General features: G+C 39.9%; 1 protein-coding gene across 5 annotated transcripts in view; it reads left to right on the top strand.

Moving 5' to 3' along the window:
* STK38L (serine/threonine kinase 38 like) overlaps window positions 1–16,801 on the top strand; it is a 52,766-nt gene extending 35,965 nt beyond the window's left edge. For 4 of the 5 annotated variants that reach the window (XM_080352020.1, XM_080352023.1, XM_080352021.1 and 1 more), the window contains 9 exons: window positions 895–1,018; window positions 1,528–1,682; window positions 2,532–2,634; window positions 3,428–3,489; window positions 5,754–5,871; window positions 6,273–6,396; window positions 9,450–9,545; window positions 11,195–11,286; window positions 12,781–13,567. In XM_080352020.1, the coding sequence (XP_080208146.1) occupies window positions 895–1,018; window positions 1,528–1,682; window positions 2,532–2,634; window positions 3,428–3,489; window positions 5,754–5,871; window positions 6,273–6,396; window positions 9,450–9,545; window positions 11,195–11,286; window positions 12,781–12,908 (1,002 nt within the window). In that variant the 3' untranslated portion in view covers window positions 12,909–13,567. Of the gene's footprint in view, window positions 1–894; window positions 1,019–1,527; window positions 1,683–2,531; window positions 2,635–3,427; window positions 3,490–5,753; window positions 5,872–6,272; window positions 6,397–9,449; window positions 9,546–11,194; window positions 11,287–12,780; window positions 13,568–16,165 lie in introns of those variants that run through there. The other variant, XM_080352024.1, reaches the window with a different exon arrangement.
* Window positions 16,802–18,934: the final 2,133 nt, after the last annotated feature.

Here is an 18,934-nt window from a genome sequence, read left to right as displayed (position 1 = left end):
ACTAATAGAAATGTAGTTGGCGTTAACCAAATATGGACTTAAATAGCTTAACTTAGCCGCTGGAGATTGATTGCTTTTGCATTAAAAAGGACAAATTTCTTTGCCATGAAATAAAAGCCACTTAAAAAACCCCAAAACAAAACAGCTTTTTGATAATTCTTACAATTGTTAGCACATCTACTCTTATCTGCCATCAATTAATCATTTTTATGTATCTGCCTATCTTTAAGCCAAGTTGAAACTGTGAGATAGCTGTGTAGAAGTAGCCATTAGCTCTTTTGTTTCTTTATATACCCACATGAGAAATCTGCTAATTTCTGACAGTAATCGTAATGCATCCCCCACTCTCCCTCTTGTTTCTTGCATTCCTTAAGACCAGCTCTGGCTTTTTCCAATAATTTTCTCAGTACTTGCACCTCGAGTTGCACTTTTAATTTTTGCCCGAGCTTGCAGTACTGTATACAGCTCTGTGATGGTCGGCTCTGTAATTGCTTTGAATGCATCTATTTCTTTTTAGGGTATAGTAAAAAAGGGAATTGTAAAAAAGGGAATTGCACTTTTCCACCAGCTTTTTTTCAGCGCTTTCCAACAAACAGAAACAGCCTAACAAGCTCTGCTTTGTGCTTCTAGAGGCTGCTTCTGCAGAGTTGTGTGAACAGTTATTTTCAACATTGAGTTGACTTTTGTGCGTTTCTGCTAGGTATTTTGTGAGGACTTTGTAGGATATAGTAAAAAACTATGAAAAATTGTATGAAAATAGTATGAAAAATAGTTTCTTCACTAAGTATTATGAAAGCATACTGTAGGACTAGGCATATAATATGGAGTTCCTTGGTGAAATAATTATATTATCCTTTAATTATAGTTTGTTTTGTTTTGGTTTTTTAATTTTAGGTGGCCCATATCCGAGCAGAAAGAGATATTTTGGTTGAAGCAGATGGAGCCTGGGTAGTGAAAATGTTTTACAGCTTTCAGGATAAAAGAAATCTTTACCTGATCATGGAGTTCTTACCTGGAGGTAAGCTGGATGTTATGGTGTGAGGTGATAGAAGTACTTCGTCTTTAACTGTTGCTGTCAGCTTCATAAAATGTTAGAAACAAGCATGTTGCATAATTTGTTTTCAATGAAGTCCCAGTCATGTAACAACTCTCGATTTTAGGGGAAGGCGAAAGGTTAGGGACATGTGTTAAAATAAACTTGGGTTAAGTAATTTTTCTGATCCAATGTTTTGCTTTTTACTGTTAAAGCTAGTAAATACATGCAATACATGTGTTATGCATTAAAATTCACTGTATCCTCTGCGCTATCAAATGAAAATTCCTATTTAGGATTTTTGACAGTTTTACATCCAGTTTACTTTAAAAAGTATGTTGGGTTTTTAGGTCTTTGCAGTAATAGTTTTTTAATTAGTAGCTATAAGGCCAGTCACAAGGGTAAATTTGGATCGTACTGGGATTTCACATAGAATTAATCTTGTGATTAAAATGTTCCTATTTCTAAGTTGTATTTTTTGCTTTTTTGATTAGGTGACATGATGACCTTACTAATGAAGAAAGACACCTTATCAGAAGAGGAGACACAATTTTATATTTCTGAAACTGTGCTGGCCATAGATGCTATTCACCAGCTGGGGTTCATCCACAGAGATATTAAGCCAGATAACCTTCTGCTGGATGCTAAGGCATGGAATGTGCATGTGAACTGCCTGTGCTTTAAACATCTCAGTCTGCAGATAATACCATTTATTGTGGTGCTAATTGGTGCAAACCAGGAGTGCCACACCAGTGATTTTAAGCTAGCTGGAGTAAAGGCAGAAAAAGTGGTCATTACCTTTTCCTTGTAGGACACTAGTTTACTGAAGGCAAAACTGCTCCTGTTTTTTGTTGGAAAGCATTTTAACCCTTTTAAGGTTTCTAAGGCAAGCCTCCTAAGTGAGAAGACCCACTTAGGGTGTCCAGGTGCTCATATTCGTACACGTTAAAAACTGATACACTTACGTTTCATTTGCCTTGAAGTAAATATGAAATATTCAGACAATGCTAAATAATCAGTTCAATTCCTGTGGTTATCTCACTTGTTTTATTACCCGCACACCAGTGGAAACTCTGACCATCACGAGCCATGAAATGAACCCACTAAGCATGATACACTAACCTGTAGACAATCTGGCATTGATGTCTGGAAACCTGATGAAAGACAGGTTACCATCAAAACAAAATAAAGAGATATTGCACTGGAGGCTTTCTCAGTCTCAGTGGTATCCCATCCAAAACAAAACCCAGGCAAACTATCTGCCCTCAGCTGTTCCAGAACTGTAGATGTAACCGATCCCAGAGGGGCAAGAACTGGCTTGAGAGAAAACACAATCTCACAGTACACCAAGATTTAGTCAATATTTGCCTATTTGTCCTGGACTAGGTAGTCCTATGGAAGTCCATCATGGCCTGAGAAGGCAAATGCAGTTATTAAAACTTCCTTTTTTGAGCCTTGTCTTTCTAAATTATGTTTTTATCTTTGATATTTTTTTTAGGGTCATGTAAAACTGTCTGATTTTGGGCTATGCACAGGTTTAAAGAAAGCTCACAGAACTGAGTTCTACAGGAACCTTACACACAACCCGCCAAGTGACTTTTGTAAGTATAAAGTGTCCTAGTTAAACATGTTAAATAGTTTTGTGCTGCAGCTATGCCACGTCAGAGTTTATTTCTGCTGGGTTAAGCAAGATTGGTCAGGCTGATTACATTTAGTTGGAAAACTGGAAATGCATGTTCCCTGGGACATGGTAGTATTTCACAGGAAAGAAAATATGATTTCTGCAGTGTTAATGTGTTTTTGCACATTTGTACATAGATACAAACACATACAATGTAAAGTAACTATTTTAATGTATTTTTCATAATGATGTTAGTGAAGTTACAGAAACACTCTTTCAGAAGGGACATAAGTTTCGTGTGGTGACTTACCTGAAGTCAGTAACAATCTCATGATGCTTTTCATAAGAGTAAAGTTGTTCATCAGCATGCCTTGGTGACACATCCACATTAGTGTTTTATTCTACAAATGTAAAATTCCTCTGCAGTTCTTCTTGTATTCTTCACCTCTTGCTTGGAAAAAAAAAAAATTGCCTGTATCTGAATATATGTTGCCAGCTGCAACAATAAGTACTGCTGATTCCAGATCAATCTGTAAAACTTTTAGAAAGTTCTCATTTAGAATTGCTATTCATGTGTTCTGCTTACGTGAGTTTCAGCTGAGAATTGGACAGTAGTTATTAATTATGATTTTCCTGTCTTCAGTTATAATCAAGTATTTGTTTCTAGACTAAAGTGTTCTAAACATAGTCGTTGTCAGAAAGCAGAATGTTATCAATATTTCCTTTTTAGTTCTCACATGCGTTTACTATCTAATAACTATTTTGTCAATTAGCATTTCAGAATATGAACTCAAAGAGAAAAGCAGAAACGTGGAAGAAGAACAGGCGACAGCTGGTGAGTTAATAAAATTATGTATACATTTTTTCTTTTAAACTACTTACAGAAAATGTGAAATAAAAACTGGGCGTTAATGCTCCTGGGTTTTAAAAACCGAAAAGCCCTCACATCCCTTACAGATGTTGCTCTCTTCAAGCTCCCAAAATTTCAACTAACTCAAAAGAAGGTGGTCTAGTGATTCCAAGTGTGGAATAGCTCAAGGAGAGTGGGAGGATGACCATCAGCTGGGTCACTTTGTTTTCAGAGCTGTGACCAGTGAGGCCTGGCTCTTCTCTGTGCCTTTGTTTCCCATACGAGCATCTGGACTAACTAACCTCAGGTGTCAGCAACCGCTCAGCAAAGCTGTTTCTTGAGCTTGTCTCTAAACAAACCTGGCACTGATGCTGTGTGTGAACTCCTGGGTTTAACTCCTGCAGTTCAGTGTAGCAAGAAGATGTGTAGCTGCGTGATCCTTTTTCAGAGAATTGTGGGGAGACTTGTTTGTCCTTCTGCTGAACTGGAATATGATGGGAAGGAAGTGGAGGATATTGGCACTGGAGTGCTGCAGCGTGGGTTTGTACTGAGTGGTCAAGGGCCCTCTGGCGTTAACTGAATCAAGGGAGAATATCTGTCAGCCGTGGGATTTCAGAATTTCAGCCCTGCTTGTGATTTTCATTGAACAGCAGTTGCAAAAACCTCAGTTCTCAATTTGTGGAACTTTTTATTTTGCATACTCTCTATAAAAAAGTGATATGCAGCAGTGTTCTCTACAAGCTTTTGGGTTGTTTTTTATTTCATCATGAGACATAATGAGGTGACATTGCAATCATGCTGCCTCATAGGGGCTGTATTTCATGCCCTTACTCACACTTGGAGTTAGATCCCTGAAAATACAACATCTCCAGGTCAGTAAAGACATGAGACGGTCCAACAAGGAGGAAAAAAAGGCCAAAATTATAACTTGTATAAACACTATTTGAAAAGGAGCCATATTCCTGGGTTTCAGTTGGTTCAAAACTGAATGTCTCAGGTCTGTCTGATAAAATGAAGTTTCTGGCCAGACAAATGGAAGTAAAATATTTTTCTGGCAGAACTGGTTAGAACTGGTTGTGGTGGATGTTTTTGGGTTTATGGATTTTTTTGGCTTGTGGTTTGTTTGTTTTTCTCCCCCCCCCCCCCCCCCCCCCCCCCCCCCCCCCCCCCCCCCCTAAATTTTCCATCAGTAAAGAAAAATTTGCTAATAACTCGAGATGTACTCATGAACCAGAATCATAGAATAGTTTGTGTTGGAAAGGACCTGTGAAGCTCATATAGTCCAACCCCCCTGCAATGAGCAGGGACATCTTCAACTAGATCAGGTTGCTCAGAGCCCCATCCAGCCTGGCCTGGAATGTCTCCAGGGATGGGGCATCTACCACCTCTCTGGGCAACCTGGGCCAGTGTTTCACCACTCATTGTAAAAAAGTCTTCCTCATGTTTAGCCTGAATCTCCCGTCCTTCAGTTTCAAACCATCACCCCTTGTCCTGTTGTAATAGGCCCTGCTAAAAACTCTGTCCCCATCTTTCTTACAGGCCCTTTTTAAGTACTGAAAGGCCTCAATAAGCTCTTCCTGGAGCCTTCTCTTCTCCACACTGAACAACCCCAACTCTCTTGCCTGTCCTTATAGTAGAGATGTTGTACTCCTGTATTGATACTGGGGGTTGCCCTGACCCAGGTGCAGGACCTTGCACTTGCTGTTGTTGAACCTCATGAGGTTTGCATGGCCTCATCTATAATCATCTAGACTGCATATTTAAAAGATTACAAGGATGGACTCTGGGTCTGGTAAGAGCTCAAATTAATTTTGCAATAAAGGTAATATGTGTAATAGGTGGTGTATCATTAGTGTTGTACACAGGAATCTACCACTGGTTGTCCCTTTTATTGAAACACAAACAAACAAGCAAAACACAACTACAACAAGAACAACAGAACTTTGTCTGTATTTTAGTAATGCAGCTACCCAATACTTTAGCTAAGATGACCTTCTGATATCAAAGTGGAAACACTCCATGATTTCATCACATTAGGATGATTTTCATTTACTTTCAAGGTTCTCTGTGCTTACTTATGTAAAAGAATAATGTTATTGGGATTTTAGATACTATGAATTCTCAAATGAAGCATTCTTGTCCATCCAAAACCCAAGATCCTATATGTGAATCCCCAGGAAAAGGTTTTTTGCAAAGTGTAAAAACATGGTATGTGTATTTTAAAGAGTTTATTTTATTTTTTTTCCCAGGCATATTCTACTGTTGGAACCCCAGACTATATTGCACCAGAAGTATTTATGCAGACTGGGTACAACAAGCTGTGTGACTGGTGGTCTCTGGGAGTGATTATGTATGAAATGCTAATAGGTATGTTAAAGACCCAACTTAAGAATCATTCAAAGGTAACAGAGTCCATTAGTTCACAGAGTCTGATCCTCTTCATAGTGAAAGTACCAGAATTTCATTCAGTTCTACCTGAGGTAAGCCCCAAATTCAGCTTCCAGAAAACCTTGCAGTCCTCCCACCTTTCCAAGACAACAAGAGATGATGCCTCCACTGTTTCAATGAATGTTTTACTGTTAAATGTTTTTGAGGGTCAGTCTCATTACCTGGAAGTAAAAAAATAACATTTATCATTGCATTACAAAAGAGAAAATTTATGTCTGGTACTACTTGGAAGATTTGGGAGCCATGGTGGCAAAAGCAGAAACCAAGGTCACTTTCTTCATCTGGGAAAAGCTTATTAATATTTCTATCTGTTTGTGCAGGGTATCCACCTTTCTGCTCAGAAACTCCACAAGAAACGTATAGGAAAGTTATGAACTGGAAAGAAACATTGGTATTTCCTCCAGAGGTGCCCATTTCAGAGAAAGCAAAGGATTTAATTCTAAGGTCAGTAACAAAAGCCCACTTCTGCCCATGCACCAGTACCATCATCTTCCATTGGATTAACTTTCTGTTCTGCATGAAGGAGACTTGAGATTGGAGAGAAAGTTGTTTTCTTCTGTGTTGCTAATCATGGATGGACTTTTTTAGCCTTTTGTCCTTTGCCATTTGTTTAACCTGAATAAATAAGCTGTAATGATCTTCATTTGTATCATGGTATCAGGAGAAACAGAGCAGACTGAAGGAAGAAAAAAAAGTGATTAACACACAATTTTTCTCATGGGGAGCTAGAAAATAATCACGTACCAGCATTTTACATCCTGAACAGAAATCTTTGGATGTTTTTGATTTACTCACTCTTTTCAAAAGGACAGGTTTTGATCCGTTCAGCTTGCATTGAAAATTTTGCAAGGAGTTTTGGGGTCAAGGTCAGGCAGAAATGCTCTGTTGTCCTGGGAGGGGAGATGGTTTTCGGCTTTCATTTTTTTTAAAGATAATATTACAAGCTGACACAATTTTGTTACAGGCAAAAAGGGGAATATACTTTATAGGCAGAGCCAAGAGCTAGAATTTATTAGTAGTCCAAGTGATGCTCCAGAAGCATACAGCAAATATAACAAATACAATGAACAGTTATTCTTAATTCAGTTACAGTGATACTAACACAGTTTAAGTAACTTAATTATTGCTAATCCTCATTAATAGATTTGCATATGACAGTTTTATTACATTTTCACTGTCATTTTTCTTTAGTGCTCTTTTTAACCTTTCCTGCATGTTGTCAAAAGAACTTGCAGATAAAGCTAAAGTTTTGTTATTTTTATGGCTATAGATAAAACCAAACTAAACTAAGTTCAAGTTCAGATAAAGCCTGACAGATCTTGAGACCTGGTCTGGCTAACAGTTGTTACAAGGTTTGAGGTCTATTATTAGTACTTGGCATCTACCGAGTGGCTGGACTGCAGTAGAAATATAAGCAGGTTTGTTTTTGTTTTTTTTTCCAAGTGACACTTAAAGTAGGAGAACAATACAGTCCATAATATTACAGTATCACAGTATGTTTGGGATTGGAAGGGACCTCAAAAGATCATCTAGTCCAATCCCCCTGCAGGAATGCCCAGGTGAGGTTGCACAGGAACATGTCCAGGCGGGCTTTGAATGTCTCCAGAGAAGGAGACTCCACAACCTCCTTGAGCAGCCTGTTCCAGTGCTCTGGCACCCTCACTGAGAAGAAGTTTCTTCTCAAATTTAAGTGGAACCTTTTGTGTTCCAGCTTGATCCCATTACCCCTTGTCCTATCATTGTTTGCCACCGAGAAGAGCCTGGCTCCATCCTCGTGGCACTCACCCTTTATATATTTATAAACATTAATAAGGTCACCCCTCAGTCTCCTCTTCCCCAAACTAAAGAGACCCAGCTCCCTCAGCCTTTCCTCATAAGGGAGGTGCTCCTCTCCCTTAATCATCTTTGTTGCCCTATGCTGGACCCTCTCCAGCAGTTCCCTGTCCTTCTGGAACTGAGGGGCCCAGAACTGGACACAATATTCCAGATGTGGTCTCACCAGGGCAGAGTAGAGGGGAAGGAGAACCTCTAATTGGAGATTGTTTACAGCCTAACTTGCTGCATTACTAAATTGCCTGCTGAAACGTTAAATAGCTAGCGAGAAAGTGGTTGTTTTGTTTTGGGTTGTTGGTTGTTTGGTGGTTTATTTGATATTGCAATGTATTGATGTGAAAAGTGCCTTGTGAATCTGGGTGCTGTGTTCCTGTGGAGGAATTAAGAGGTCAGGATAACTAAATCAACAGCCAGAGGCTTTGCTCATCTGGGTAGACAGGATTTCATCTGACAAAGGCCAGCTGACTTAGCGCAGCAGGAGGCCAGCATCCCCATGCTACCGAGCGCTTCCCAATTTCAGGAGGTCATTGGGTGACTCTGTGCTCAGCGAGACAGAACTTTTTGTTTGACACAGGCTTTTTTTTTCTGTTATTGTAAACCTTCTTGTCTGTGTCACTGTTGACACCGTTTGCCATCCTCAAAGAGACTGCAAGGACAGTGTAAAAATATAAAGCGATTATACCTTTGCTGACATGCAGAAAAGATAGCTAGCATTTAGTGAACTTCTAGGGCAAGCATTGGTATGCTCACCATCTCCTTGATGAGATTCTTCAGTCTTGTCCAGGCAAACATCAGTCCAGAGAAGGATCAGCCTCTGCTGCTCCCCAGAACAAATCCCTGATGTTGCTGAGTTGTTGTCAGAGAGCTTTCACCTCCCTGTTTTTTTCTTTAGACTTTTTTACTTTTCCTTGTTGGTGTTTTTCTTCCTGCTTATTTGAGCAGGTAACAGTCTCCATCCATCTCAACAGTCTTAGCTCTGTCTCAAATTTCACCTTTTTTTTGTTTATTTGTTTTGTTACCTTACTTGACTCTGCACTTTCTCGTAGCTGCTTCTCACAAATTGACAATTGCTTCTGGAGGTTGGGCTGAGGTTGTGCAGCTGGGCCACATCAGAGATAGGCCTTGGGTCTTTGTACCATCAGCATCTGGACCTCTACGGAGGAGATGACAAGCAGAATAGGGTATGCTGTGGACATGGCATGTTTTGAATGTGTCTGGCTCAGTTCCGAAGTGTGACCTCAGAGAGTAGTCCTATTTCACTTAGTGTGTCTGTTCCTGTTAGGTTGATTTGGAAACACATATTTTTTAAATAGTTGAGAACATGCAGAGAAGTCTTCAGGGGTAGGAACTTGAGTCTCCATGCCAAACTAATCTTGCAGGGCTAGAACTTGCAGCAGCTTTTTAGAAACTATGAAGATGGGATGTAACAGTTTAGAAAAGGTCATAATGACTTTTTGTTTTGGGACTCTAACAATATTATGCTTCTACTATTTCCTTTCTCTCCTAGGGGCAATGGGCTATTTTTACTTTACCCCAAGTGATGGAATGATTTGAAAGAACTTCCTCAAATTCCTATTACAGGATATCATGGCAGTTTTATTTGCTGTTGCTTCCGTCTGCATTTCTTGTAACCTTCTCTTTATTATTTTTTTTTACTTTTTCAGATTTTGTACTGACTCAGAAAATAGAATTGGTAGTAATGGAGTAGAAGAAATAAAAAGTCACCCGTTTTTTGAAGGAGTGGACTGGGGACATATCAGGTATGTATATATATATACACATACACATTTTATAGAGAACAAAAGCCATGAAAGCAAGAATTTCATGCACTATGATGTCAAGGATGATAATTTCCAATTTATCTTGTATTTTCAAAGGCAGCTACTGGCAGCAGGTGAGTGGCAGTGAAGGTTTTCAGGCCTTGCTGATATTCATAGATCCCATCAGATTTTAACTGTCTTGAGATGCCTTGGATTGCCCCAGAGTGCCCAGGATGGAAAGAAATTGTGGTAGGGTGGCTGTGTTATTCCTGATGTATGCTCTGATACCATCAAAGAGCTCCTCTTCCAATAGTAATGGGCTCTGCAGCTATTGCTATAATTGACTTTTTTTGTAATAGGAACACGAGAAAAGCAAACTCTATTTCAAAAATGCAGGGGAAATAAACGAATGATGAAGAGCAAGTAGGAGGAATACACAGGGCATGTCTTTACTGCACGTTGCAGATACTACACCTGAGTGAACCGGTATGTCTACAGACTGCTGGGCAGTGGCGCCGACTCACCTCAGAGTCGCAGTCTTAGTGTCCAAATTCTGCTGTGCCAAGCCTGGGTAGAGGGCCCAGTTGAGGCAGCCAAACCAGTTCCAGCCTGAGCTTGCATCTGCAGATTCTGAGCTAAATCTGCATGTACCTGAAGTGGTAACATCTTTAGAGCAGACTCTGGTGGCCCCACAGATACTTTCAATTGAAATGATGGCAACTGTTCAGCTCTTTTTAAGGTTTGAGGTGGTTTGCTCTTCCAGTAATACTGCAGTTTTCTACCTGAAAATCCATACTGTGGACTTGTGATTGCCCAGATCTTATCCTTTCATTTTTTTCTGGTGCAGAAAGCCTGATGTAGCTTATCTTTTCAGTGGTGGAGACATCAATAAGCAGTAAGAGCAGTGACGTATCTGTTCATGCCACAGTTGGCAGCCTGGCAAAATGGTTTTCCCGTTCCACCCGGACGTGGATTTAATTGTAATTGTGATAATTACAACTGTAGTAAGTTTACAGGTGTAAATTAATGACTTTCCCCCAGTGCCATGTTTCCGTTTGAATGCTTTCATGGGACAGACCACTTAAGGAACTTTGAAAGACACCTTGAAACTTCTTAAAGAGCTGCCTAATCGTTGAGCTAATAAAACAGTAACATGTCAGAGCCAACTCATTTTGGATGAGAGATACTGGCAACTCAATGTCAGAAATAGGAGCTACAGCTGAAAGGTATTTGGATGAGGTCCAGGCTGATGAGCGCTAGAATTGTAAAGCAACACATCTGATGGCTCCAAATGCAAATAAAATCCTGCTCGGCTGGGTAGGCCGGGTTTATGAAACAGAGTGATTCTTGGTGACAACTAAGATTGTAGCGATAGCTATAGGGTAGATAAATGTGGAATGCTCGTTCAGTTAATGGGAAAATTATGTTTTCCCCAAGTTTGCCAAGAAGATAGTAATGCTAGATAGGAAACCAATAAATCTCCCCATGATGTCAGCAAATAGGCGAGTCAGATACATCTCTGATGGACTCAGTGGAACCTTTGTGCTTTAAACTAAAGGGATATTGTAACTCTAAAAAGACAGGTTAAACAAAACTGGAACTTAATGTAGCTTAGTATTCACTGTTCTGGCATTTATTTCTATTTGCAGGGAAAGACCAGCTGCAATCCCTATAGAAATCAAAAGTATTGATGATACTTCCAACTTTGATGAATTCCCTGAATCTGATATTTTACAGCCAGGTGAGACCGCCATTGTAATTTCCAAATGTATGTCTATGACGTATCAGAGAACTCCGCAGATGCAGCTGTTATTGTTGTTTATATTAAATTTTCTGATACCCTAATCAAGGTAACATACAGGCCTGATATAGAGACTGTCTGTCAAATATAAGTGTAAGCTTACGATCTGCTTCCTTAGAACTTTGCGGGGGGGGAACCAAGCCCACAGATTATAACAGTTAAATCTATTATTAAATATGGTTTGCATATAGTGAGCACAGAAAACACGGTACAGTTTTCTACCATACAGTCTTTCTAACCAAATTCTTTTAAAACATTACACACTGATTTGCTTTTGATCTTTAGTGACTTTTGAGCTTCATGCCAAACATAAATGTTCATGTGTTTGTACACAAAAACTTTCAGACAGATGTTTATTTAACATCGTGATTTCTGAACCTGAGTGCCTCTATAAGTCATTTATGGGGAGTTTTTGTTAATTTCTTTTGGCAAGTTGTAGGAAATTCTTACATATAAAAGGCTTGATTCTCTGACATGCCAAATTCTCCCAGCTCCCACTGTTTTCAATGAATTATTAATGGCTTAAAGATAGGCAGATACATAAAAATGATTAATTGATGGCAGATAAGTGTAGATGTGCTAACAATTGTAAGAATTATCAAAAAGCTGGTTTCTTTTGTTTTTTTTTAAGTGGCTTTTATTTCATGGCAAAGAAATTTGTCCTTTTTAATGCAAAAGCAGTCAATCTCCAGCGGCTAAGTTAAGCTATTTAAGTCCATATTTGGTTAACGCCAAGTACATTTCTATTAGTTTTGGCATTTCAGACCCACTGTATCACCGAGAATGTTATATATGAACTTTGATATTGACGTTTTGGGCATCTTAGATTGAAAATATTGTTATGGAACACTAAAAGCAGCAACCAGAGCTAAATGTAGGAGCTCACTGCAGTGCATGTCCGAGTGCAGCACGCCAGCCATCTGGGCTGTTCATAAAATAAATGGAGGCTGTACAAGCCTCGCAAAAGCTCTGAGCAGGGAGGAAGTCCTAGAAGTAGTTTGTGTGTGATATGTGTAGTTCTCTTGGGAGAAGTCAGATATATCTTTTTCCTCTTTTTGTGGAGAAGATAAGATGGTATGTATGTGTTTGTTGTGCATGGAGCATCCTAAATGTTTTTTGTAGCTATATATCCTGTGGGTGTTTTAGAGGTTCCTGTCAAGGTATGGGAGTCTGTTACTGTGTGTAGACACACTAATAAAAACCCAAAGAAACAAAAAACCTTTTGTGCTTCAGGGGTAAGTGCTGAAATTGTAACTCTTCTCAGGCCATTGATGAAAGGCAAGTGACCTGATTAGAAACAGGATTACTTAAAGGAATTTCTGCTGACTGGGGAAGTAATAGTTCAGGACTGTTTGTCAGTGCTCTGTGAAGAGTCCTTTCAGGAGCAACACTGGTTTTAATTGTTTTGGTTTTACTTCTGTTTCTGAATTCTAGTGCCAAACACAACGGAACCTGACTACAAGTCCAAAGACTGGGTTTTCCTCAATTATACCTACAAGAGGTTTGAAGGGCTCACGCAGCGTGGCTCGATCCCTTCCTACATGAAAGCCGGGAAGTTGTGAAACAAAACGCAAACCCACAAAAGAAATTAAAACACAAACCTCAGGTAGCTGCATCACCAGACCCGCTTGGCATTAGTTATCAATACATTGACTCTGGTGCGCATCAATTTCACAAGGAAATTCTACGGGATTAGGATTTCTAAGACTATTACAGGAATTAGTTGGCAGTGCCAGCTGGCTTTTTTTTTTTTTTTAATATTTGAATATTTTTGTTAACTTTATTATACAAAGGTACTGGAATAAAAGGAACGTACATCCCTTTGTAACTGCACTGCCTATGTGTGTATAACGGTTAATTATGCCTCTCTGTACTGTGGCTTTGTTTGTACTGTAAACCATCTAATCCACCTGGGAGTAAAACATATCATTTTATGCAGCATTGTTATTATACTGCTTACCTGGTGGGTTTTAGATATGCAGTATAAAAAAAAAAACATTGCCCACATTTGCAAAATTCTCTGAACAGCTGCTCGAGGTTGTTCCAGTTGTGGTCTGTAGATAACCCATGGCTGTGGCAACACTGAATTCTTTTAAATAGCAGTGTCCTGTGGGCCTACTTGTGCCCTGCCTACCCTCGCTTCTCCTCGCTGGATGGCTTTATCAGCTGATCATCTCTTCTCCTCTTTCTTCCTTTTTGCACTGTGTGTGGCGGTGAGACAGTCCCCATGATCTGTTTAGTGGTATTTCCACTTTAAATGATACTTGATGGGTATTACTGCTTAAGAGGATGATGCCTGTTGGCAACTTCAGAAGATAAAAAGGAGTGTAAATAATAATTATGAGGATTTTTAACAGAAGGGGAACTTTCTGATACCAAATTCTAAAAAGGTGGCTGAGTTTCCAGGACTGCATTCCTGCCTCTAAGGCATATCATCTTCTTGCTACTCACAATTCAAATAGCCTTTCCTGCCTGTGTAAAATGTACCCTAGAAAAGTGATCCAATTGCTGCTTTTTCTTTTTTGTCTCTAAGAAGTTCCAGGCAGAAGGGATCCTGCTCTAGCCTTTTATTTCAGAATACCCTGTAGCAGCTTCTGCCAAGCCAGAAGAAATGGAGCACCCCACTAGGCTCACTCTCCTGTGGGCTCCATCTGCTTCTGGTATCTCCATCTAATGCAGACCATGGGATTACAAAGGATCAGCTGAGTCTGGAGCCCAGTTTCCAGGAACCACAACCCCCCGTGACTGAATCAGGCAGAGCACCTAAATGCTGTTCTACCCAGTCTGCATGATGGTGACAAACTGACAGCAGAAATGGTTTTCCTTCTCCCACATTGAGGAAACTAAAGCAAAAATCCCTCCTTCTGCTGGGTGTGGTTTTGCTTCTCAGCCCAGCAGCAGTTCAGCACTGCTGGCAAATTTCTCTCTGCCTGTACTAGCATATTATCTGCAGTGTGTTGAATCTATCACAGTAGAGATCTTTGATACCATTTTCTGGTTATGAAAGAGGTTTACAGCAATCAACAAGTCCCTGGTAGCTGAACAAGCAGAGTCACTGTTGCTGTCTTCATCCTCTGAATGCAAGTGAAAGGCACTCTGAAGCCTCCACAATACCCACTGGTGTGAAGCACAGGGTGTTTTGGCATACAGTTACAGAAGACTCCATTAGACTGTTTTGTTTTGGGTTTTTTTCCCTAGCAAAATGGAACTGACTATTTATAAAGCCATTACCAAAATATTTATTGCTGTTAGGTACCATGGTATCAGCTATTCTGAATTATTTATAGGCTTTAAAAAACACACTGGGGTGTTCATCTGCTGCATCAAAGACCATTTACCACCAAGATTACTGTGCATCAGTGGCTTGCTGATGTGCACGTAGTCTTCCCTGATCCAACAGTTACTGGGTTCCTCAAGGGCTTCAGTGATGCCTTTCTTCCAATATTTTGTCTCCCTTCAGGCATCTGTGTTATTTATACATTTCTACATTCTGCATTTCTACAAAGAATTTTAGTCTTTAGCTCATCAAAGAGGAATAGGCAGTACCTCAGGGCCCATCCAATTTAGATAGTGTTATATCAGAACACCGCTAAGCTAAGCTTTTGGCTAAATGCTGGTCTTAGGTGGGAACAGCTCATTGATCTCTGAGTTTTTCCTCCCAGACCTTACACTAATTAACACCCCTTTACTGCCACTGGGGCAAGATCCTCTGAAATTCTCCAGTGTTGTTCTCAGCCTTGTCAATGTAGTGAAGCTCAACTTCTATCCAACCAAAGACGGTCCAAAACCAGTTACTCGCTTAAATCCACCTTTTATACTTTCAAACTTCATTCTGCTCATGCCCTAGTAGCTTCTGAGGCTTCACAGGAAGGAGATGCCTTTTCTAAGACCTTCAATCTGTTCTATCAAGACAGGGGAGCTTGGGCAGAAAATATCCAAGATGTAAACTTGGCCCCAAAGGGCACTGCTATTCAAAAGAGAATTTTCATTAGTTTTAATTTCCAGTGTCATCCGTGGGCACTATGTGCACCAGAAGTGGAATTCCTGCGAACAACACGTTTCAAAAGACTACAGTTACCCTATTTGCATAATAGAAAAATAAGTCTTTGCTTGAACTTGGTAAGACAAGAGAAGTTTCATGGAAACTGCAAATGCTCAGTAATACTGGTGATTTTTTTTTTCCCAGTGGGCCCTGTGGGAGGGGAGATAAATACACACTTAATTTAAAGCTATCTATTAAACATCTATGTCTGTACATACTCACTGGTTTACAAACTTGGGAAGAAGCTCAACCCTTATATTTGTAACACTAAAGATAATACTCATTTAAAAATGCGGATTATTAATCATATCAGTGCTCACATAGGAGTTATATCCATAGGGAAACAGCTTGCAGCCTACTTAGCATAACCTCCTGTATTGTGGTAGCTGATTTTTTTTTTAAACATAGCATTATTTTAATCAGTAACTCAAGTTATACAAAATATTAACTACTGCGTTTAGGATGATAGATTATTTTATTTTAAGGTGAAACTGTGACACTGCAAAAGATTAAAGAGAACACAAGGTTTATCTACACTGGCTCTCAAAAAACAGAAGTGCAACATATCGTTTGTTATTTTTGTCATATTCCTTTGGATGGTTGTGTTTTTTTTCCTTTGGCGATGTTTGTCATTGTGCCATTTATTTTTCTTATTCTTGAAGTACCAAAGATCCTGAAATGGCTTGATGATTGCAACCATGTGAAAGTTTATTTTCTGGAAGTACGTTGTGTTAACTTTTGTTAAAATGCGGAATTGTGTATGCAAATTGTTACCAGAGGTTTGCTGGGAAGTTAACCTGTTCCAGCGGGGAGAACTCGAGTGCATTGACGGAAGTGGTGAGCCTGAATCCAAATTCTGGATCTGAAGACCCTGAAACTGGGGAGGAAGCTTGGATTGGGGAAATGCAGCTGAGCTTTTGCACTTTGTTCCATCTCCAGTCAGCGTGAGTGGCCTTAGGCACAGGACACCAGCAGAGGTTGTTTCATGTGCAAAAGGAGTTAAAAAACAAAATTTGCCAGCATTCATAAATCAAATATTGTTGATACTGCATTTGCACTGTTAAAATTTGCCTTGCTGGAGAGTTATATAAGTGTTATTTTTATAGGTCAATTGTTAAACACCTGAGCCGTTGGATACAGTATGGAATAACAGCATCTGACGTGGGTGACTCCACCGAAGTGCAAAGGGGCTTGCTGGAAGCTCTCCACACTACCAGGATAAATGGGCATAAGCAGTACAAAGGGTGTTGCGCCGGCTCCTTCTAAAGAGGTGACTTTCCTCCTCTGCGACAGCAAGTAGGGAATACTGCAGTTCAGCCCGGTTATACTCTTAATGCTTAGGAAGTGCTCTCACTTTTTCAATAATGCGAGCAATTACAAGCATTGTAACATACTGTACCTTGTCCTTTTAATGTTGATATATTACAGCAGCTCGTTCTTGGAGTCGAAATGGCAACTGCTATATTTTTCCTAGACTGTTTCATTAGTTGTGGTTGGGAAAGTTACATAGAAGCATTATAAAAATTTATATGAGGCTTTTTACAGCATTTGAAATAAAAGTAGCGTTCTTTTTGTAAAGTTGTGGTATTTATTTTTTCACACCGGTGTACTGGATTTGTTTTACTTCCAAAACGGGAGACATCTAGGGAATTGAGACACCGTTTTGTATATTCTCATCTTGAATTCCATGGACAGTGATAACCCCAGTGTCGCTACTCCCAGGCAGAAAGTAGAGATCACAAAAATTGCCCAGGTTGTACCAACTGCAGTCCCATGAAACTGCTTCTAAACTGGTTCTTGCTCTTCACAAAGGACCTCAAATTTTCCTCCCTGTAGGCCATAATTTATTCAAGAAAGCCTTCCATGGGCCGTTGTGTCCTTTGATTCACTATAGAAATGATTTTGTCCTACTGTTCCCAGCTCCTTGCTGAGTTTAGAGCAGCGGGAGCAGATGCAGTTGTGAAATAGTCATGTAAAAAATGATTACAGAGTTGAGCAGCTGCAAGCAAAGAGGAGCTCGCAGCTGCTGACTGGCCTTATCTGGGGTCCTCCAGTGAATAACAGCCTTCTACCAGAGAACTGCTGCTCTCAGTAAATGACACAATTTTAACAGAATTTTATGAATTCTATTGAATGGGACTACACTTTTCTTCCAGTAACCAGATATCTCAGAGCTACATATCATAAGGAAATGCAGGCTTAGTTCTTTATATCCTTGTGTTACTAAATTGAGTATTCCTCAAGAAAACCCTAGAACTTTGATGGTAAGTATAAAGGCTATGCCTTCAGCATGTGCAGAGATGTTTTTCTTTTTAATCAACCACTTTAATGTATTGTTTATAAATCACACTGCAAATATCTGTGGTGCATTTTTCATTTTTTTTTTAATTCTTATACAAAGTGTGCCTTTTCCCTAAGGAAAACAATTACACTTTCAACAATAAAATGCCTTTCTGACAGTCTTCCTATGGAGAGAGGAGCATTCAAAACAGTCTGTCTGTCTCGCTGTTGGGAGGGATGACAATAGTGGTTTTAGTGTGGACTAGACAATGGTGACTTCTGCCGTTCAGGCATTGCTTAATCTACTTCCTTAAGGTAATTTTCTCCATCACGCATGTAAATTTTGAACATCACAGAGGTGTTCTAAAATGTCTATTCTACACCTGAATTTCAAAGATGAAAGCATGTTTTAAATGTGAGTGCCAGTAGACGATAACGTGTCAGCCATGCACAGAATGCTACTCTGCTTAAAAGTCGTCGCCATCTGAAAGATAACAGGTGCTTTAACTATTGGGGCAGTTCAATGCCAGAGAAGGGCACGTCAATGTATATATAATACAATGAGCAAATTATTTTTTCAATAGTAATGGCACTGGGATTTGTACACTTCATGGCACAGGAACACTTCCACAGTCAGTGAATCTTTACTCATGCAGAGAGAGTCTGTCTCACCACCTCCTACTTCTCCCACTCTCTCTCTCCAGGTTTATTTGATAGCACGGAGGTTTCTGTAGGGAAATGGGGTATGTAGGCTTGAACCTTCTCGTGTTGAAGAGGGAAATTAACCCAGGCTTTTCATTTCCCAATAGAGTCAGAGCTCGGCTAGGAACAGTTTGTTTCTGATTGGAAGCGACCCTTGGTGCCACATCTCGTTTCTGTACCAACTGCTTTAATCTGTTTCTAGTGAGGCACCATCTGCTGCTGCTTCTCTCTTCTCCAGGAATACGTGGCTCTCTGCACATGCTGTCCCTGGGCATTCCACCTTCCCTTGGTTGCTGTTCCTGGCCCCCTGGGTGTCTCTGCCCACCCTCCCTCTTCCAAAGACCAAAAATCTTTGCTCTTGCCTCTATATTTCCTGCCCACAAAACTAAACGATGTTGAGAGGTCAGCTCATCAGTAGAGTAAGCGCTGTGACCTTGAAGCTGTTGTGCAAAAGCGTAACCACAGCCCCTGCTCCACATTTTGAGAAAGAGATGGCAGATACAGATAGCAAGTGTTACATACACACCCATTCTGTATAACATCTTGTTTCCTTCCAGGGCTGTA

The sequence above is a fragment of the Nesoenas mayeri genome (genome assembly GCF_963082525.1).
Source record: "Nesoenas mayeri genome assembly, chromosome: 1".
NCBI lineage: Eukaryota > Metazoa > Chordata > Aves > Columbiformes > Columbidae > Nesoenas > Nesoenas mayeri.
This window is presented reverse-complemented; position numbering and strand designations above follow the sequence as displayed.